This window comes from Geospiza fortis, unplaced genomic scaffold (genome assembly GCF_000277835.1).
Source record: "Geospiza fortis unplaced genomic scaffold, GeoFor_1.0 scaffold45, whole genome shotgun sequence".
Taxonomy (NCBI): Eukaryota; Metazoa; Chordata; class Aves; order Passeriformes; family Thraupidae; genus Geospiza; species Geospiza fortis.
The window spans coordinates 4202491-4223808 of NW_005054327.1; the positions used below are offsets into that span (position 1 = coordinate 4202491).

The window sequence follows — 21318 nt, forward strand, 5'->3', positions numbered from 1 at the left end:
TTTCTGAAATATTCTTACTCAACATGGGCAGAATTACAGCACCCTGGCACCCTTGTTTCTGCTGAGTAAGCTGTTGTGCCAAAAGGTACTCTATGTGAGCAAGAAAGGGCAAGATTCTGACTTTTTTGTTGCTGTAAATGCTATACCCCTGAGACAGTCATAAATTAGATTTATTTTTCTCTCCCTTAGGTGGGAAGGTTTGAAGTTAACCTCATCAGCCCAGATACCAAATCTGTTGTGTTTGAAAAGAATTTTAAAGATATCTCCTCATGTTCTCAGGTAAGCATTAATAAGAAGCAATGTGTAGATCATCAGGAGAAAAAGAGTTTATTCATTCTTCAGCTGTGTTGCCTTGCTGGTCTATAGGCAGGAGAAAAAAAGAAATGTAGAAGTCTTTTTCCAGAAAAGTCCAGAAAATATGAGTGCAAAATAACCAGTCTGAGCTGTGTAATAGCAGCAACTTCAATCACTCATTAGCAAACAAAGTATAGACTATTTCTGCTTTGGGGGAGTATTAAGTATGTTTTTGGAAGCAGTTTAATCTCCATTTAGGATGCTCTGAGTGTACTGTTTGTTTCTGAGCATACAAGTTCCTGAAAGCCTTCAGAATGAAAGGAGGAGAGCATCAAACCAACCCTTCAGAATAACAGCAGTTCACCTGCATAATTTCTGCAGGAGAATATGGCGATAGGTGTACCTAGCTATGTAATAAGTAATTATTTCTTGTAAAGTTAAATGTCAAGGCTAAGATGTTCACCTTTCCATCTTGCTCTTGTTCAGCACTGATGACACTTTTTGGTTTGAGGTCTTACTTTATCATCTCTTCATTTGTTATGCCACATCATCACACCATCACAACACTTAAACTTTATTTTTCTAGTTAAAGTATGCTTTTGTCATTCTCTAAACCTGTATTTCACCGCCAAGTGCATTCATTTTCATGCTAATAACCAGTCTGCTCTTGCATGACTGGGCTACCAATGCTTAGACAAATTAAGAATTAGGCAATACTTGTAACTCAAGTGGAGTCTTGAGCTACCAACTAAAGGTCCAGGTCCTTAAATTGACTCTACATTTTAACTACGATTTGTGTTGTTTTTTGGTAGAGGAAAAAAGCTGATGCAAATACAGAATGGGACAATATAATCAAGCAATGTGGTAATAGCTTTATAATAAATAGAGATCAAAATGATCCTAAAGCAGAGGTGTGGAAAGCAGAATTTGTAGATGACTTGGATCTTCTCCTGCTTTTTGGGTGTACTGAAGTGACACTTCAACTTTAGGTACTGGGCTCCTAGGTTGTATATACAAACTTAAAATAGTCAAACAAAACAGTCCTAAGCGGAGACAACCTTTGTTCTGCTGACTTTAAAGTATGGTGACCAATAAGACCATGGAAAACCTTCAAGGCTCAGCTTTCCTTCAGGAAAATAACTTTGTACAGTAAATAGTGTTAGGTAATTCTGTGTGTTGGACTATGGAGGTGTTCTTCATTCCACCTCTTCACTTTCATTTGGAGCAAATCTTCTGTTACTTTACATTCATGAATAACTCAAAGAGACAGTCACAATACTTTGAGGATTTTGTTTGGGTTTTTTAGGTTTTTTTGTTGGTTTTGTTTGTTTGTTTGTTTGTTTGTTTTTTAATGTGAAACAGTTACTTTAGAGAAGTCGAGGGGGCTCTGTATTCAATGGAAATAAAATATTAATTTGTTCAAGACTAAGCATTGGTTGCATAAGCCTAATCAGTACTTCCTTCAAGAACTTGGTGCTAGCCCCGGGGCTTCTCTGTTACAGATTTATAGGGCAGTGATTTACTATGTATTGTGGGACTGTGGCTTAGGAAATTTGTCCTTCCAAACTTCACAAACAGTGAAAAGGAGATGTCATTGCCAGTTTGCATTCTGGATTCTCTTAGTCTGGTCTAATAAAGGTATTTTTTATCCTATAGCTTAAGCATGGTTGAGCTGTTGCATTCATGTAATTATCCACACTCCTTATAATTGTCAAGCAGCAGACATAATTGATGATAAATCTCTGTATGTGCAGTCTAAACTCAGATATCAAATAGCTTTAGAAGTTTTTTTGTTGGAGCCTTCCCCTTGAGGGAACCCAGAGCAACAGAAAACTTGGCTCTGTTGTCATGACCTCTTAAAGCCACCGTCTTAAAGAAATGTGATGGAAGTACTGTTGATTTAGGAACATACTGTCCTATTTGTGCTTCAGTAGGGCAAGTGTCACATCTGTCTGCCCCCTCAAATGTTCTCCTGTGGAGACTGAGAAGTCAAGACAGCAGTAGACTTGTTCAGGCACTGGCAGTAAGGAGGGAACTGGCATCTCACCAAACCACCTTTAATAATTATGTTTTCTTGCAAAACAGAGCTCAACACTTTGCTGTTCTGTAGATCAACATGTGTATATGTCTGACCTTTTTTGTTTTATGCTTTTGAAGACTTCACCTGTCACAAGAAAATGAAGTCAAGATTAGTTGGACTATGGTTCGGCTAATGCCATTTGTGTCATCTTAGCAACCCTCTGCACCTCTTAACTTTTAAGTGGCACAAAAGTGACTTTGGAATTTTGTTTTTAAAAACAACAGTGTGTAGTGACAATATGTTCAGTTTGTCACGTACTGGATTTCCAATTTTGTCTAGAGTGTTTTCTGTAGTGACAGGCAGTTGCTTTGCCGTCTCCTCTCTTTTATGATATAGGTGTTTTCTTTGGAGATGGATCCAAGCAAACGTGTTCTGATTTTTGTTGTATTTGAACTTGAGGAATTAGGCTTTCATTTGGAGAAAATCTACTATTTCCATACTCAGATGATAAAAACATTGGCAAAAGCTTTAACAATAGTGAGTCATGTTCCATGAATTGAGACTGGGAATATAGTGCTTCTTAGGAAGCAGCTGTCTTTGATCTTCTCAGTGCTGTTTTTAGCAAGGCAGTGTTCCCTGTCAAGCTGTTATACTAAGATCTTGGAAAAAAGTGTCAGTAGTAATGTGTAGTAAGTCTTGAAACTTCTAGTATGTGACTCAGTCTCAAAGAATTTATTTCAGAATTTGGTTGGAATTCTGTAGGTTGCCACTCATTCCCTTGTTTTCTCGTTTTTGGGGTGTTTTTTTGTTTGGTTGGGTTTTTTTAGGTTTTTGAGGGGTTTTTTGGTTTTGTTTTGGTTTTTGCTTGTTTTGGTTTTTGCTTGTTTTGGTTTTTTGTTTTGTTTTTGTTTGGTTTTTTTGGGTTTTGGGGTTTTTTCTTTGTGTAGTCCTAACACAGGTAAGTAAGAGTCTGCTGCTACCCTGATACTTCTCCAATCCTGTGTTTTAGCATGGCTTATGAAGTCAAATTTTCACTGTGGAGGCAATTCCAAATCCAACCCAGCCATCTTTAGTTTGCTTCCCTGAAAATTCAGTTTTGCTGATGGTATAAATTCTGCTCCAGATTTATTGCTGTATAAGTTTGGTTTTTATTATATAAAGATCTTTACATAACTTAAATACAAAAAGCAGTTTTAAAATAATTACTTGTAAAATAGAACATTAGGGGTATGCATTTATAGTTATTCAATTTTTTGGAAACTATACTTGTTTATAAAATAGTCCACTAATGCTGTTTTAAAATTCTTTTAGGGTATAAAACACGTTGATCACTTTGGTTTTATTTGCCGAGAATCTGTGGAAGGTGGGTTAAGCCAGTATATTTGCTATGTGTTCCAGTGTGCAAGTGAGTCTCTGGTGAGTATTTATTGATGATCCTGACCATTTCATCAGAGCATTTCCAAGGCGTTTCCTGAACAATAGGAGTCTCTGTCATTCTGCTGTGTCAGCTGAGCCCCAGTGCTCACATCTGCTCAGGTGCAGGATGTCAGCTGTGCATATGCAAATTTGCAGTAGGAAATGTGAACATTCTGTTCATACACAGCCATATCCTGCTACTCTGCTGGTGCAGATATCAGTAACAAATAGATGAATCCATATGGGTGACTGTGAGCATATTTGGGCTCTGTATTTGATTGTAACTCTTCCAATTCTAACTGTTGAGAGACTTGGTTCCCCATTAAACATGTAAAGACATGTATTGAATCAGGAACAAAGCTGATGATAAAACCCAAACATACCCTTTGGGGTAGGGTTTAAACTACTGGCTGATCCTGCATGTGTCTTGAGCCTAGATCTGGCTCTAGCTTTTTTCCTGTAGTCCATTTTGTTCCTCAGGAGAAGAAAATAACAGCATCTGATGACAGAAGAAGAAAACCATAGTATTCATGGATGTATGTAACTATAAAAAAGTACATTGAACATTGTATAAAGTATGTATCAATTAACTGAAGTTCCAGATATCACTGATTTTACTGATAACCGGTAGTTTAATAGAGATCCATACAGGAAATAATTTTGACTACTCCATTTTTATTTTAAAACTGTGACACTTTAAAAGAAGTTGTTTCCTGTTCTGAATCATGCTTGTTTGACGGTGCTGGTAACAGCTGCTAACTCTTTCTCAGATAAACTTAAAAATCACTTTTTTAGCTAGCTGAAAATGTAATTTGTTAATCCATTCAATCTCCTAGTTTGAGAGTGAATAGATTTGCATCAATAAAACTTCAAACAGCTAACAGCTCTAGATGTACCATGACAGCATTTTTGTCAGAATGGGAGCTTGCTATGAGATCAGCTTTATCATTGTAATAACAGAAAATGTTATATCTGACCTATTGATAAATCTGACCATGTATAATTCAAAGGCTTAAGTGGTGTATAAAACCCCCATGGTTTTATGAACCTCTTTGCTTATTCTAGTACTGATTTGTTTGTGTGCACACACTGCAATATGAAATAACCATTCCTGAGCTACTTTTGGATGCAATCACTCAGAGGGACCCTGGTGGCAGTTGGACTGTGGCAGGGCAGACTTTTCCAGGTTCTCCACTGCCAGGCAGGCTGTGCTTGGAGGCTTATGTATATTTGCTCTAAGCCTACTTACAGTTTGTGCTATAGTTCTTATGATTTTAGGATAGTCAGAAATCCATATGCTTAGCACTGTTCTGTAGATCTTGCATTGGAGAGGGATTGTAGCCAACTTAAAAAATGTACCAGTCCATGTTGCAAGATGGACATGCACTGCTCAATGTTCTGCTTTATTGATAAGAAGAGAAAGCACACAGAAATTATTGGTAATGCTTAAAACCATGAGGTTTAAAGCAACTACACATATTGGGACACAAACTAGTTCAAATTTCTATGTTCAGGTTCCTTTCTACTTTTTTATGTTTTTCTCCCCCGAGTGACAGACCCTCAAAAAAGTCTGTATGTTTTTAATGTTAAACTGCGTGGTTTTGGTCTCCAACATTTCAGCTTTATTCTTCCTGCACATAAAACAAAGTAACAAGCAGAATGAGGACCTGATTCTGAAGTAGAATATTGATTTTATTCCCAAAATTGCTCTCAAGCTGCTGTCTCCCTCTTTCCTTGCTAATGCTGAGACTGAGCAAACAGCTTTTAATAAGCACTGTATTCCCCTGAAATACAGAGGGGGGAGCTCCAAGTGCTTTGTGTGCCAGGTCTGGGAGCATTTTGAATGAATGTGGAGAAATGCTGTGAGCTCAACCCTTGTTAGATACAAGCTGAGCTTTTCTAGTGCTGGTGTGTGGGAACATAGCAGCGCTGCTGTGTTGGTGGGAGCAGCAGAGGAAGGATCAGGGCAGCCTGAAGGGCAGGCCAGCAGTGCCTAAGGCTGTGTAGTGATTGTGATGAAGCTGGTAGGCACTCTGGGATCCAGCAGAAAAGGGAACTGCTGTGGCAAGCTCCTGTCTGGCAGCAGGGATGGGTCTGTGGGGGTTGCTGCTAAAATGGTTTAGTGGTAGGATGACAGAGGTTAAGAGGGAACATGTGCAATTTACAGGAGAGGCTTGAAGCTAAAGAAATCAATGCTTTTTATTTACCCAGCATATATTCAAGCCAAAAATTCTCACTTATAGTTTCAAAAAATAGTGGATGCTTTCCCAGCAAGCTTGAGTAGTTGCAGTTAGACATCAAAATTACACTGTCTGGCAGACCTTAAAAAGATGGTGATCATCTACAAAAAAGGCAGAAAGCTGGGAAGTCAACCTTGATCTCTTTAAAAAACAGCAATTTGTATGGTTTTGACTTTTCCTTTAATTGTATAGCACTTGTCTGAGATGTGGTTTATAAATCTAATTTTGTGTATATGGCGTGTATTTTTGTTTATATACTCTTTTCCCTCCTTCCCATATAGGTTGATGAGGTAATGCTGACCCTGAAGCAAGCCTTCAGCACTGCTGCAGCCCTGCAAAATGCCAAGACACAGATCAAACTGTGTGAGGCCTGCCCTATGCATTCATTGCACAAACTCTGTGAAAGAATTGAAGGTAGCAGCTGAGTTTATCTTCTAATTGTGGTTTGCTGATTTTTCTGGAGGAATAACTTAGACAATGTAAGAGCAGAGGTAGAAATATCCCAGTATGCAATTCTTACTGTCACTTTGCATTCTCTGTATTTAGGTGGAGAGTTAGCAGTAATGATACTGCAGCAGAATATAGAGTTGCTTCGGCTATAAATACATACCCTTTCATCATCATACCTTTCTTAAGCAGAGCAGCAAAACCCACCAGTTGACCTTCCATTTGTTTGGGTTTTTGTTTTTTTTTTCCCTCAAGTTGCATGCTTTCAAAATGACTCATGAAAAGACAATCATGATCAAAAAGGATCTTTCTTTCCTGTGTGTTCCTTCTTTCCTGTGTGGGGTTATTTTTTCCTTCTTTATATTTATTCCCTCACACACTTCAAGATCGAGCTATATTATAGGATAATAAATTATTAAGTTAGGAGATTAATACCTAATCAAGAAAATTAAGACAACACCCTACATTCAGATAGGAGTAGACAAACTTTTGTAATGTCTCTGGAAGTGAAGTATGCTAGAACACATGCAAAAAGTCTTACAAGATAGAATTTTTAAAATAAAAAGTTAGGATCCTGTTTTTATAATCATTCTGCTAGGTGTCCTTGCAAAGCATTGTGTGCAAAAACAAAAAGTAAGTATGTTATAAAAAGCAAATAGTCGTGTATTTTCTGATGTGGTTATGGTGGTGCTCGATATTTACAGTTCTCCCATTCATTGAAAGTCACTGCTGCCACTTGCTTCCCTCTGGTGGATGAAAAGTCAAGTGTAAAATCTTAGTGGGGTGAAATTTTCCTAGTCTGTGACTTATAGTTTCTGGGTGTAACAACAGGTATTCAGAAGTGGTAAGGCTAAGCTGGGAAGGTTTTCTGTAAATGATAAACTACAGAGGCTGCTGTATAAAGCGGTGTAAGTAATTTGAAAAGTACCCAGTATCAAAATAAAATCTTCTCTTGGGGCAACAACTAGAGTACTGTAATAGTAGTAGTTTCATAAACTTTCTACTTAGTGACTGAAAAACTTATTTTAATGTCTCTTTTTTTTATCCATCTGTTTTGAGTTTAGAAGTTTAGCAAAATAAAACCTAAAACTGCATTATTTTGAAAAAATATTTTATTTGTTCTGATTGCAATTTTCTGTGAATGATACCTACCTTGGATGGAAAAAAATCTTCATCTGGTTCAAGGGGTTTGTTTTCACTCACATTTTTTGTTGCTTCCTAGAAGTACCTGTGTGACAAAATGTGCACTTTGTTGAATACCAGAAATTCTTTCCTTTATTCCTAATTTTTTCCTTATTCTTAATTTTTCAGTTAAAATCATCTGAAAACTTCCAAGTATCCTATGTATTGATTATCTCTCCTGTTATAACCTTGATCTGTTCCTTTCCTCCTCTTCTCCCATACAGTTGTCAGGCTTCCAGCTGTCAGTGATCTCTTGGCATTAGGACAGAAGCCATTGGTGGAGTGGGAAGCACAACCTTTTACACAGGAGCCAGCCACCTAGCTGTTGCTGGTTATATTTTTGCTGCTAAAGAAAGGAGATGAAGCCATGTGGTTTAGCAAAACCTCAATTATTTTATATAATATATAAGTTGGATATACAATTGTCGTACATCTAACTTGTATAAACTCAAAGGCAGGTTTATATCTTCTACTGTCATTTTGCTCAAAAAGTGTTTTGAGAGTTCATTTGAGAATCTTTAATGGTCCGTTCTTTTCCTAGGACTCTATCCACCAAGAGCCAAACTTGTAATTCAGAGACATCTGTCATTGCTGACTGACAATGAGCAAGCAGACATTTTTGAACGTGTTCAGGTAGTACCTTAAAAGCTGTTCTTCCTGATTTGAAAAACACTGTGGTTAAATGGACTAGATATTTTTGCTTTTGATTTATTTGGTTTGTTGTGTAGTTGATCTAGAATTTATTATTTTTCCACCAAAAATCATACTGAAATAGCATTCTCCAATTTAAACTCATGTGTGATACACATCTGTTGGAAAAGTTCTGTTTCCCAAATTTGCTGAGATACTCTGTGTTCTTATGTAGACTGTTTTTTGTTCTGAGCTTAGTTTTTCACCTGTAAACAAGATTCCCTGCTTGAAAATGATGTGGGAGTAGGCTTGAGAGCACGAGGGACATGCAGGTATCAGGAACATGTCTGGCATTTTCAGAATTTGTCTTTTTTGACTTATTTTGGCACAACATTCTGATGTAAGCTGACGTACTATAATGGATGAAGTATGCAATGATTTAGGCTTCCAAAGGCTAAATGTGCTTGTGCTCCTCTCTGGATTCCTGAAGAATAGAGTGGCTTGTTTTCCTTATGCCACTTAGTGGGCTGTATAGTAACAGGCTTAGAAAACAAAATATATGGGTGTAAGGCTCCCTTCTCTATACAGCCTGCAATATTTTTCAGTTTTTGTTCTATCTTGCCCAGGAATGTGAAGGCATACAGACAAAATTGCAATTTGACATAATAACAGTGCATTCTGGTGTTTGGTGTATCAGTATATTAATTTCAAGGAATACCAACGTAGGAAGGAAAAATAAGCAAATCATGACTTGAAAGACAATCTCCTTTCTTTGCTGTTACTGACAGAAAATGAAGCCTGAAAATGACCAGGAAGAAAATGAACTTGTGATCTTACATCTCCGTCAGCTCTGTGAGACTAAGCAGAAAACGCACATCCACATTGGTGAAGCACCATCGGTAAAGCTTGGTTTTGTTATTTAATATTATTTATTATTACTTTAATATTTTTTATTATTCCTCTTCTCCTTCCCAGACTATTAATATGCTGTTTTAATTACTTGTAAGACCACTGCTCAATTTCTTCAGGAGTACCTGAAGCTGGGTATTATAATTAAGAAAGGGCTATACAGGAAAAAAATCTGATTTAATTTATAGTGACTTGCCTGAGTTTTACAGGTTGAGGAGACACTACAGGAAGAAAGATAACCGATTAATTTTATGTCTGTATTTCCTTATAGTGTGAGGATAACTCTTCTTTTTCTTTCCCCTTTGATCTGCATGCCCAAGCAATAATGTCTAGGAAGAATAGGAATGAAGACAGCATTGGTTTTAGTTTAAACTATGAATTTATCTTGCAAAGGGAATGGGCAAAAATGTTGTTAAATTGATATGCTTTTAAAATATAGTCCTTCAGATGGAATGTGCCTTTAACTGTGGGTTTGTTTGTTTTTTTGGGAGACTGTTTTGATTTTTCGTTTGGGGTTTTTCTTTTTGGAAGGAGGGTAGTATGTTTGTGGTGGTTTTTTTAATAAGGCCAAGGGTATTTTGTTTCTTATGTAACCTGGTTCAGCTCTAGTCTTTGGAAATAGTCTTCACAATTAAAAAAAAGAGTTGCCAAAGCTGAATGGTGTCCTTGCTCATTTCAACAGGTCATTTCTAACAGTGCGATTCCAGAAAGCAACACCAGTGGTGGCCGGTTTAAACTTGACATTCTGAAAAACAAGGCAAAGAAATCCTTGACTAGCTCTCTGGAAAATATCTTCTCAAGGGTAAGTTTAACAACTCATTATCATCAGCTGTCCCAGATATCCTTGACAGCAGCAACCTATCAGATTTTTCTTTGTTTTGTCCTCAATATGATAAATGCTTAATGAAGCAATATCCCTATTGTGAAATCTGAGACTTACAGCTGGGTTGATTGTGATTTAACTTTAAGAAAGTTTACTGTAAGGCCACACATATTGAGGGGAAAAAAGGACAAATTTCTGAATAATGAACATTCATTGTAGGTGGCAAGTGAGCTAACTGAGTATTGTTGCATATGTTGCTTCAGGATAGAATTCAGTCGGGATGGTTGCATGGTCCCATAATGAGACATGTTATTGGTTTTGCAAAGTGTAAATAAATGTGCCTGCATATATGGGAAATCTCTCTATTCAGAGAAGCAATACCTTCCAGCTCATAGCTAAAATTGCTCATGTTAGGCCCTAAGAATCTTTAGAAACTAGTAACAAAGTTCTTCTTGCAGGGGGAAAAAAACCCCAAAGTCTTAAAAAGTGAGTTGATATTCATTTTAATGTTCCTAGCCAGATATGATGTGAAGTTACAGCTAATCACTGAGACTCCCTTACTTTAAGTAATCTTTTGGTAAAGAAGTCTGAATGGCAAATTTTGCTTAGTGTCCTGTGCTCAGAAGGGTGAGTCAGAGAAGAGGCATATAGAGAAGTACCTGAACAAGGCTGTGTGCCTGTGTGTCATTACAGAGGAAATGTGATGAGCTGAGTACAGGATAATTTGGACCAGTGACTTTAAGTTCCTTCTACTAATAACTTCAAAAGCACTAAATTGCCCTTGTCCTGCAGTTTACATGGACATGTCATAAAATAACCTACAAATGTAGGATGCCATGTGGGATGTTCCCTGTAAAGGAAACAGAATACTCTTAGCTAGAGTGTATCCTTAGAACTTACAGGTAGGTGTCAATTTGATCTAGGACTAAAACCAGCATTACACTCCCCTGGTCAAATTTGACCTCTCTTCTGTAGCAGATTTTACAAACTAGAAACTTGGTCTGAATATGGAGAGAGAGAAAGGTAACTGTATGTGAAAGAGAGCAAAAGAGTGATGGCAGTCAGAAAATTTGGGTAATTTCAGCAGTTTGGAATATCATCAAATGGTGGCAGCTACAGTTGTGCCTTTGATGTGTCTGGTTTCTTTTCCACATCTAAGGGACATGTGACTGGCAAGTGATCTAACTCTAGCGGTGGGTCACTAACCCTGTGGTGACTGTGAAAGAAGTCATCACTGAAATAAAACTTTTACAGGCATGCTGACACTCCAGTCATGTCAAGGAAAAGTCATTTGGATGAAATACACTGCTTAAATTGAAAAATCTCTGAAGGGAAATTTCATATAAATAGATGTTAGGGGGTGTTTGGTATGGTATGTTTCTCCTCACCAGGGCCACTGAGACATGCTGCATATTATAGTATAAGGCTCTACCACAGCCCATGATTGAATTCAAGAGAATCTGAACTAGGGCCATTTCAAGTTTGCTGTTTATGAAGTGGATTTGTGATTGTGAGAAAGGTCCTCTCATCTTTACCTTGAGAGTACAATAGGTCAGGAACAGCAGTATGTTGTAGTGAGTCATGATACACATAGGTGTTCATCCTTGCAGATCCACCTAAAGGTTACACAATACAAGACCAAGAAAAATTACTTGGATTGCAGCTCAACCACTAATTATTTGTTTAAAGCAGGTACATACAAGTGTCTGTGTGCAGATGTGCTGTGTGTTATGTGCATACATGTGATACACAATGACTGTTTCAGTAGTTCTTATTCTTCATCAGGCTATTACAGCAAGCCTCACAGATCATGGTTAATTCTTAAAGATATTAAAGGACTAAATACCTATTGGTGTAGTGGGTTTTCCCCTCCTTAAGCCAGGTGCAGATGGTGTTGATTCAATATACCTAATTATGCATAAGTTGCCATCTTTATTTAAAAGTAGATTTAGTAACAGAGAGACCAAGAAAGAATTTAAATTAATTTTTTTAAAGTGGCATTCAGCATCTTTTTATAGATAAAATTTTTAAATAAAAGTTAGAAATCAGTATAAGTTGGGGAGAGTCTTAGCCTCAGTCTTATAAAAATTAGAAAGAAAGAGGTATGTAGTAACCAGTAACTACAAACAATTTAAGTGGATGGGTTCTTAGCTAGGTAAATAGCATCAAGTGATATTTTAAGCCACTCACTACTTGCCTTAGGAAACTTGCTGGTTTCTGTGCCCTGGTTTCACCTAGTCCCAGAGGAATGTCACTTCTTCACTTGTTTGTTTTGCTGGACTGATCTTGTTTTTGTGAGGTTTGAACCAAAAACAGGCTTCTTAATGAGGTACCTCAGAGAAACAAATATAACCTTTCTTTGACCTCTTGAACAGATTTCATCCACTCCATGCTGCACTAACCTCATCTGTTGTTGTTCTTTCTTAACCAAAAAGTCCTCCTTAAAGTGCCAAAAGTGTGCATTTTCAAAGGTAGTGAGAAACTTCCAACTTACACTTTGCTCTTGTTTTTTTGGGAGATTCAGTGAAGAGATGCTTCCGGCAGAGTATTTATTGGTAATGCACCTAAGCGGGATAATGTACTTAAAGGGCACTCTAAGTCTTGAAAATAACTCTTACTTAGGAAAAAGTAGGCTAAATAAATTCTGGTGATGTTGACAAAACTTCCCCTGGAGCTGCAAGCATACCAAGAGGAGCTCTGTCTATAATTTTCCTAAAACCTAGGCTATTTTTCTCCTGATTAAGTACTGAAAGCAGCTTGCTTCAGCAGTCAGAAGTGTCCTACAGTAAACATAACCAGGGAGTTAACATTAGGAGTGAAAGCTAGTCAAAAGTGTTGTGGATCTATTGCCTTTTCTTGTGAAACTAAAGGACTGTTCAGCAAAGATCCTTGAGCATAAATTTCTAGCAAATTTGCATCAAGTTTATCTGCATTATAAATGAAAAGTCTTGTCATGTCTGGTGCTATTTGGCTAGATTTTCTGCCAAGAGAGCATTTCTAGCATTTCTCCCTAGTTTTAGTACTTTTACTCCTTTTGCCTGGGTGGGCTTAATTTGTCTGAAATGTTTAGATATTGATAAACTGTATCTCATGGGGCTGTAGTGTGTCAGAGGCATCCATCAGGAGCAGTGCTTCACAGTACTGAAATCTGGAGCTTTTTGAACTTAGCTGTTTAAGCCAACTTAGCTTTTTTGCCTCAGAAGTCTCAGGAAATACTCATTTGCCTCAAACAATGGAGTGCAAGGTTAAAACTCCTGGGAGCAATGTGGGAGAAGATGCAGTTTGGCCAGCTAAAGATGTCACTTCCTTGTCAAGTCCAGTGCTTGACCCATGATCTTTGGTCTTATGTCAGACATGTCACATGCCTGAGCTGTCCTGTATTCACCTGTTCAGGTGTTGCCACCTTTGCCTAACCTTCAGAAAAAGAGGAAGAAGACCAGATTAACTTTCTTGCCTTTTTTCTTGCAGGGAGCCAACAGGATGCGAGGCCGCCTGGGAAGCGTGGACAGCTTTGAGCGCTGCAGCAGCCTGGCCCCTGACAGAGTACGTAAGGAGCTGAGCTCAGACTCGTACCCAGCTCTCAGTGCAGCGTAAATACAGCACTCTGCTTTCATTTGAAGGAAGTAGAACAAAGCACATCAACTTACTCAAAGATGTTTCCACTGGGAGGCAGAGGGTGTAAGAAAGCTGGGGTTTATGTTGACTCGGAGCTTCAGCTTTAATCTGATTGCCAGTCCTTTTTTCCTACACTTCCCTTGCTTTTACAAAAAGCAAGGAATTTCTGGTTTCTGCCTTGTTTTAGTGAAGTAATTAAGTAAGGTCATGTCTCAGCAAAAGGAAGTGCTCTGAAGGTGAAGAATCCTTTCTGTAAGTAATATTTGCTTTAGGGAAGTAAGAATTTTTGACCTAAGCCCAGCTGTTGGGGATGCTGTATGGTAGCAAGAGGGCGGAACTCTGTTCACTTTCTTTTTATTTCCTGTTTTTAAAGTTTTACCTCACATGAGGGTTGGTTGCTGGTGTTCCCAGGAGGTGAAGATTCTGTTTTGGTTTTCCTGCTACAGTTACTCATACTGGCTGTGTAATAACAGTCTCTCTTCCAGGATGTCGCTGTGACGGTACAGGAAGTATGCTCGCGATATGTCGAGGAAACTAGCTAAAAGCCGTTTCCCTAGCCTTTTCCATTCCTGTGTTTTCCTGAAAGAGACAGAAGTCTGGTAGCTGGAATGCCTGTGCCTGTGAGAGGATGCCTGGAGTAGTTAGTATGTTGTTTGTGCTGCATATACGGTTGTACTCCTCTCTCCGCTTTCACTTTTTGGAAGAAAGACGCTGCTGGTTTGGAGTGAACTCTCAGAGGATGTCTGCTTTGGGTGATAATTAGCATACAATAGGCCATGACCCAGAAGGGGGAGAGGCTTTGGTGCCCTGCTGTTGGCTGCCTGTGGGTTAAGTGAGAGCTCTCACAGGGCACAGAACCTCAGGCCTTACTCCGCCAGCACTTCCTTTCAGGACACTTCTCCGGGCGATTCCCCGCCAGCGACTCCTCCAGCGTCCCCCGTGTCCTCGGCCTGGCAGACATTTCCCGAGGAAGGCTCGGACTTGCCCCAGTTCAGGAGACGCGCGCACACCTTCAGCCACCCGCCCAGCAGCGCCCGACGCAGGATCACCTTCCAGAACGGCAGGTGAGTGAGCCAGTGAGCCAGGGCACACCAGGTGAGTGAGTGAGCCAGGGCACACTGTGCCACCCGCCCGCGGCCCCCTGCCCGCCCTGGGCAGGCTGCAGCAGCCCTGCTTTTGGCAAAGTACAAGAGGAGCTTAGTTCAGGTGGGTTTCTGCACTTCTCCAGGGTTGGTTTGTTCATTTATTTATTTATTTTCAGCCTGTCTTCTCTGCCTCTGAGTAGTTTGGTACTTTGCTGTAACTTCATAGTCCCTGAATTAGTGGTTCGGGGGAGGCATCAATCCATCAAATTGATGATTCGGCCAGATGCCCGCACCAATCTGTTTATTTATTTATTTGAGCCTTTTTGGCAGTCTTGTTAGTCAGACCTTTTGGAAAACAGGCTCTCAATGCTTTAAGTGGCAGAGATGGCAGCCTGAAACTTTGATGCCAGGATGAAAAAGGCACTAACAGCTTCAAATGTCTGTAGCTGTGTTAGTCAAGTCTCACAGAGAGTATGTCCAGCATTAAAACTGGTGAGGAGTCTTGCAAAAGGACACAAGGATTAAGCACATCCACTGAGCTCTCAGGCATGTGATTTCCCTATTGGCCTTTCTCCAGAGCTTCCCTCTGTAGCTTCCCTCTGTAGCTTCTTTCTGCTTCCTTTTTTGGAGACTCTCCAGCTATTAATATATGGAACACTGTTCCTTCAGGAGTTCCTTCATTCAGCAGAAGGTGTCCCCACAGTTCATTGTGGGCCTCTTTGGTTGTCCCTTCTTTTTCTCCTCCAGGCTGGCTGCCTGCAGTAAGTGACTATACAAACTCCAACCCCTTTACAAAACTCAGGTCCAGATGAGCTGAACTTTTTGCTGTTGGAGGATCACATTCTCTAGCCTGTTTTCTGTTTCAGTGCTTGGCTGTAATTCTGTTGTTTGTGGGCTCTTTCTAAAAATGGCTTTAAATAGTAATTTGTCACCTATTTGATGTCTACATTAAAATATCAGTGTGAGTGCTACACCAGCTAGTAGAGAAGGGCAACAAATTTTATTCTGTTTTAAGAGAATGGAAGGGAGTGAAGGGTAAGAAAGTAGCCTTTGTTACACTGTGTTTCTAGAGAGGTAAATAATGTGTTTTTTACTGAGATAAACTTTTTTTCCCACTGACCGTGTTGTATGCAAACAGGAAACCCTGACAGTTCAAAGTGAAGGACTTGCTGACTGTGTTACTTTGTAATAACTTGTAAGGAGTCTCTGATTAAGTGGCATCAGCAGATTTTTAGTCAAAACAGTTTGTAGCAGTGTGGTTCTAGGCTGGGATTTTTCATTCTTTCCTTTTGTGGATTAGTCATAAATGTTCAGCAAAAGAAACTGAATTAATTTTTATGTCCCCTCCAATACTTGTCACTGCTACTAAGTAATGTTTAACTGTGTAGCAGGACTACCTTTCTTAATTTAATTACTTTACAAAAATTTATCCAGAAGGACTACATTTACATAATCTCTACTTCCTAATGTGTTGTTTACAAAAGTAAAAGAAAACTGAAGGGGACGAAACTATGCGATTTATATTATTGGAAGAAGGTTTCTAAGGATATTTTTCTGAATGTTTAAGATTTTTTTTTAATATGCTTTGGGAATACATAAAGCTAAAGAAATAAGGTGGTCTCCCTGTTCTGCAATGTCACCGAAAAGTTTTTTAATAGAAATCAGTTCTATCAGCAAAATCAATATCCCCAGGGAGCCTGCCCAGGAATGCACATGGTGGTACATTTTATCTTCTGGGAAACCAAGTTAATGTAAGCCCAGATGAGGTATTTGGCCAGTGTCTCTAATCTGGTGGTTTTGTTGCTGTATCTGAATCCATGCTGACCCATTTGCTGTGTTCTCTTGTTGCCTGCACAGTCCTGTGGTTGGGCTTCGGCGCGCTCTCAGTGAGAGTGAATCTGCGTCACCTGGTCTCCCCTCCTCTCTCTCTGCCCCTTCTTTCCTGAAAACCTTTTACCAGGGCTCAGGAAGGTTGCTCCAGCACTCAGAAAGTGACCTCTCCAAGAGGTGAGAGCGTTGTCTCCTGCCTAGTTCTCCAGTGCCACTAGCTTAACAGCAGGATTCCCAGTGGAATGCAGCACATGGCATCTCTCCCACTCTGCCTTGTGCTCCTGCATTTCTAACAGACTCCCTTGATGCAAATGGGCAAACAGGCTTTTGGATCAAAAAGCCTGTTAAAACTTGAGGCTTCTGTGCTGACATCAAGTAGCTGTCACCTGTTTCTGTTGCAGTGTTGCAAATCTGCTGCATTGGTTTGTCACATGAAATGCAATGGATTTTAGGAGTGTTATGCCAATTTAATGCTTTCTCTGCTGAATGCAAACCAGCATGTGTTGCCATGATCACTGGCATGTGAAAATAAGAAAAGAGCAGTGTGAAGAGTGTACAGTACTAATGTGGGATGCCTGTGCATGAGGAAGGGGAAACACCAAGTTAACTGGGTGATACTAACTGTGAGATGTTTAGAGAGAATTAACAAATAACTTCCAGCTGAAGAGGATTTGGGAAGAAGCAAAGGTATGAAAAGAGACAAAAAACTCCTCAAACCCATCTCTTACAGACTACCTCTAATTTGGGTAGTTCCGGTCCAGCTTTGTTTCTGTGTTCCCTTTAGATATTAGAGTTGGTCCAAACTGATCCAATGCCCAACTCAGTTTGTGGAGGCAATGGACAACATTAAACCCAGCCTTCTGGGTTTGGGGAATGAAGGATTGAGTATTGTATGAAAACTATATTTTAATGCCAAACTGAAATTTCTGAGATACTGCTTTTGGCATTGGTTATGCAGGCAGTTCAATGTGCTGTGTTTCATTATAGTGGAGTTTTGAACTCTTGGGGTGGGGAGATCTTCAAGGGGTAATTCCTAGAAGACCACTGTGTTTCTACTAAGGTTTTAAAGTATACACATTTCTGATACCATTTGATCTTTAATTTGTATGGGGACTCTTGTGAAAGTGGGATCTCAGTAGCTACAGGTCTTTCTGGGAGCAAGTGGGCCTGAGCTGTCATGGTGAGGAAATGGCAATAGCAAGAGTACACTGGTAGCATCTAGTTGGGTTTGTGAAAGGAATGCAGCAGATAAAGTCAGAAAGAAGTGCTGAGTGAATAATACTGATGTGATAAGGGTCACTGAGGTAATCCATCACTTCAGCTGGCTAACAGAGAATGAAAAATAATGTCCAACTGACAGTGGCCAAAACTTGCAAATGTATGTTATGCCATCAGGTTTAGGAATGAGAGGAAGTTCTTATTTTTTACAGTGTGTCTTTTTTTGTGGATTTCTTCTTTGATTCGTTGGGGATTTTTTCTTTGGCTCTTCTTCTCAGAGAGGACCACCATCTATCCCAATAAGATCAGTGTGAGGTGTTTTTGGCATTCTCATGTGAGTGAGTCTATGATGGGTTGGAATTTAGCACAGTGTGTCAGTGCTTTGCAATCTGCAGACTATAAGCTGTTTGACTGTTAGGAACCTTAATTAAAACTTCAGTGCATTTTCCAGAATAATCCTGGTCACTGTGCATTCATGATGTGTGGAATTCCTATTGCACAGGACAAAAATTCTGTAGAGTCTCTCTTCTTTATCATATAGCTTTGAGATTACACATGATGCAGCAGGCAGCATTTCTTGGTGTTCTGGCAAACTTCAATGTGCAAGAGCAGAGACGGTTTCAGTTGGAATTCATTTTAGAAAGATTTTTGAACTGTAGCAGTCAGATGGGCTTATGCAAAGAGTATGTTATAGAATGGCATGGGATTTTTTTCTTTGTTTGTTTTAATTTTTTGGGGGTTTTTTTATTCAATCACAGAATGATTTGGGTTAGAAGGGACCATAGAGATCATTTAGTTACAGTCGCCCCATACAGTTCCTTTCTTTAAGAAATGAACAGTATAGTGAATTTTGGCATCAATATAATATTTATGTTGATGCCAAAATGAATATTTTCAGAATGTTTCAGCCTTCAGAATGTTTTTATAGCATTGTCAATATATTTCTCTGGAGGGAGGGCTGGGATGGAAATGGTCTCCACATAATCTTGACTTTTGACAAGTGTGTTGTGCAGCATTGAACAGAATTGCAGATAAGGATTAAAAAAATATCTGGTCAACATAAAGGTAAACAAGACTTTATTATGTAAACAGAAAAGCAGCATTTTAAAAAATGGAACAATCTTCAGTGTAGGTTTGACTAGCCCACAATTTCTCTGTTCATTGTGTTGCTGTGCAAGAATAAGCTGAATTTGAACAAATTCCTTTTTTTAAAACAGCTTTGTGTCTCGTGAAAGAAGTAAAATACTTGAGAAAATTCTTTAAATAAAATAGCAGAAAGTAATTATTCAGAATAAAAATATATGACAGGACTGAGAACCAATAGAGGGGTGTAAACTGATAGAAACTGGTTTTTCTTCTTCCCAGATGGGAGGAATGCTTCATGTAGTAGTCTTACGTATAGGTTTCTGCCAGCTTAGGTGCTGGGAAGTTGAATTCTGTACTTGATCTGGGGGATTTTGTACCATCTCAGCCTCCAAATTGTAAAGTAGGTTGCATTTATTCAGTTGCTACTTAGAGCAATCAATAAGAGACATTGAAATGAAAGCAAAAATGGGAAAAATACAAGTCTTGGCATGAGCAACAACAGTATTTATTCACAAGTCATTTGGCTTTCACGGACTCAAGTGCAAAATAATTCAGGTAAGTATTATGTAAAGAATTCACAAGAAATTGGGGGGGTAACATTGTGGTTTTTTAAATATCAGTCTTAGGGAGCATTTTAAAGAACAGTTCTGGGAAGAGATTTAGATAATTAAAACCAAGCAATGACAATATTTGTAATCTGACCAATTTTTTGAGATTTCTTCTTTCTTTCTTTCCTTTTCATTTTCTTCTCCTGAAGTAGCTGTCTCATCTTCATGCTATGCATTACCTGATGGAATAGTGAATGGGTGAAACTGTGTTGCAGTTACCTGAGATAGAACCTTACAAGATCAGTACTCTGTACTCTTGAGTATTTGTTTCAGAGAGCTTCAGGGTGAAAATAAAGACTGAAATATTTGAGGCATTATATTGCATTTACAGCTGCTCACTTTTTATTGTATACAAGCTGATAAATGTGTTTTGGTTTCTGTATTGGGTCAGAAATGTAGGGTAAGTAACCCTGCAGAGAACCATCATTCTCCAAACTGACTTGTAATGCATATGTCTTAAATACAGAATATTACATTGTTATCTTTTTTCAGTGATTCTTCCATTAGGTGACCTTGCATCATGTTTCCCTTGTAGATGGGCAGATGTCCACCTAAGATGTCTGTGTAGGTGGTAGTGAAAACTCTGCTCTGCTTTTCCGTGGCAATGACTGAGCTCTATTTAAGAAGTTGTTTTTCTTGTTTTGGAGATTCATTGGCTTAGTCTCTCCACTCACATTAATAAACCTCTTTATTGTGTGGCAGCTGGTAGCTAATTTTTTTTCCCTTTACCCCCACCCTGTTTAGAGAAACTGCGTTTTTGCACCAACCTCCTGAATCCTTTCATTAGAGTAGGAGACACTACCATTTTACTCTGACTTCTTCCTGCTTTTGCTCTGTAGGGTATTTTTTCACACCTTCAGATCTGATACTAAGCTAGGAGTTGTCTGTCTTGAAATAAGGAAACTCTCTTTGCTCCATTTCTAAATCTTGGTGTTTTCCTGGGTTAATATGACAAGGTGTTTCTGAGCATTGCAAAAGTTTTCCTCTAATCGCTTACTGGACAGCTCTTTCAAAGAGAAGGTGATTAGTATTAGTTGTTTAAAGTGACAGGGGATTTTTGTGAAGGGAGGATTTAACAAGAGAAATACAGGTCTTCAGAGCAGTATGATTTGCATGCTTCATGAGGTAGCAAATGTGATTAGTTCATCTCAATGTAAACTCCATGACTCAAATGTTGTAAACAGGTTAGTTTCATACCCTAAAATAGCCACCTTCTTATTCTGACTTTTCTGTGAATTTTGCTACTGTAAACTACTTGAACACTATTCCTAGGACTGTCAGAAGCACAGTAGCTGAACATAGATTTTTCTACACAGCAATAAAAAAGAACTTTTCATTCCCTTGTTACACAGTGTCTGTTTAGTAAGCCCTGGAATGACTCAGTTTTTGTGTTATAACGTGTGGTGATATGTAGGACTTGAAATAGTAGGAAGTAGCTCTGTTACAGTTATTTATAGAAACATAAGTTAGAATTATATAGATCCAAACTCAGTACCCCATTTCCAAGAGCTGGACTGAAATACCTTCGCAAAACAGCACCTACAGGTTCAGAATGAGTGTTGCAGTCTAATAGTCTGTGTTTGGCTACAGTTTGGCTACAGCAGTGGTAACCCATTATCAGAGACACGGCGTGAGACAAAGAAGATTGTCACAGTTGCCGTTTAGGTTAGTGCACCATGGGGATCTACTGAAACCACCCACCAATAGTGTGATGCTATAGGGAGCTGGGGCACTATGGAAGCTGAATCAGGAGTGGAGGAGAGTTCAGACTATGTGTTATTCAGGGCTCCCAGCTGGCAGAGCTGTTCTTAGAGGAGAGCAGGGGTCGGTGCCTTTTGCTGGTAGCTGAGTTTGAAGTCATGGCTATTTCTCTGCCAGGATACAGAAGGAAGGTCTGATACTTTGGTATGATAGC

The 21318-nt window shown here is 39.0% G+C and overlaps 1 protein-coding gene across 1 annotated transcript in view; it reads left to right on the plus strand.

The window, feature by feature from the left end:
- TBC1D4 (TBC1 domain family member 4) overlaps window positions 1-21318 on the plus strand; it is a 111277-nt gene that overhangs the window by 70116 nt on the left and 19843 nt on the right. Inside the window, 10 exon segments of the mRNA XM_014307050.2 lie at window positions 190-279; window positions 3626-3730; window positions 6252-6384; window positions 8141-8232; window positions 9018-9128; window positions 9821-9940; window positions 13430-13504; window positions 14468-14675; window positions 15181-15211; window positions 16519-16668. Coding sequence (XP_014162525.2) covers window positions 190-279; window positions 3626-3730; window positions 6252-6384; window positions 8141-8232; window positions 9018-9128; window positions 9821-9940; window positions 13430-13504; window positions 14468-14675; window positions 15181-15211; window positions 16519-16668 — 1115 coding nt within the window.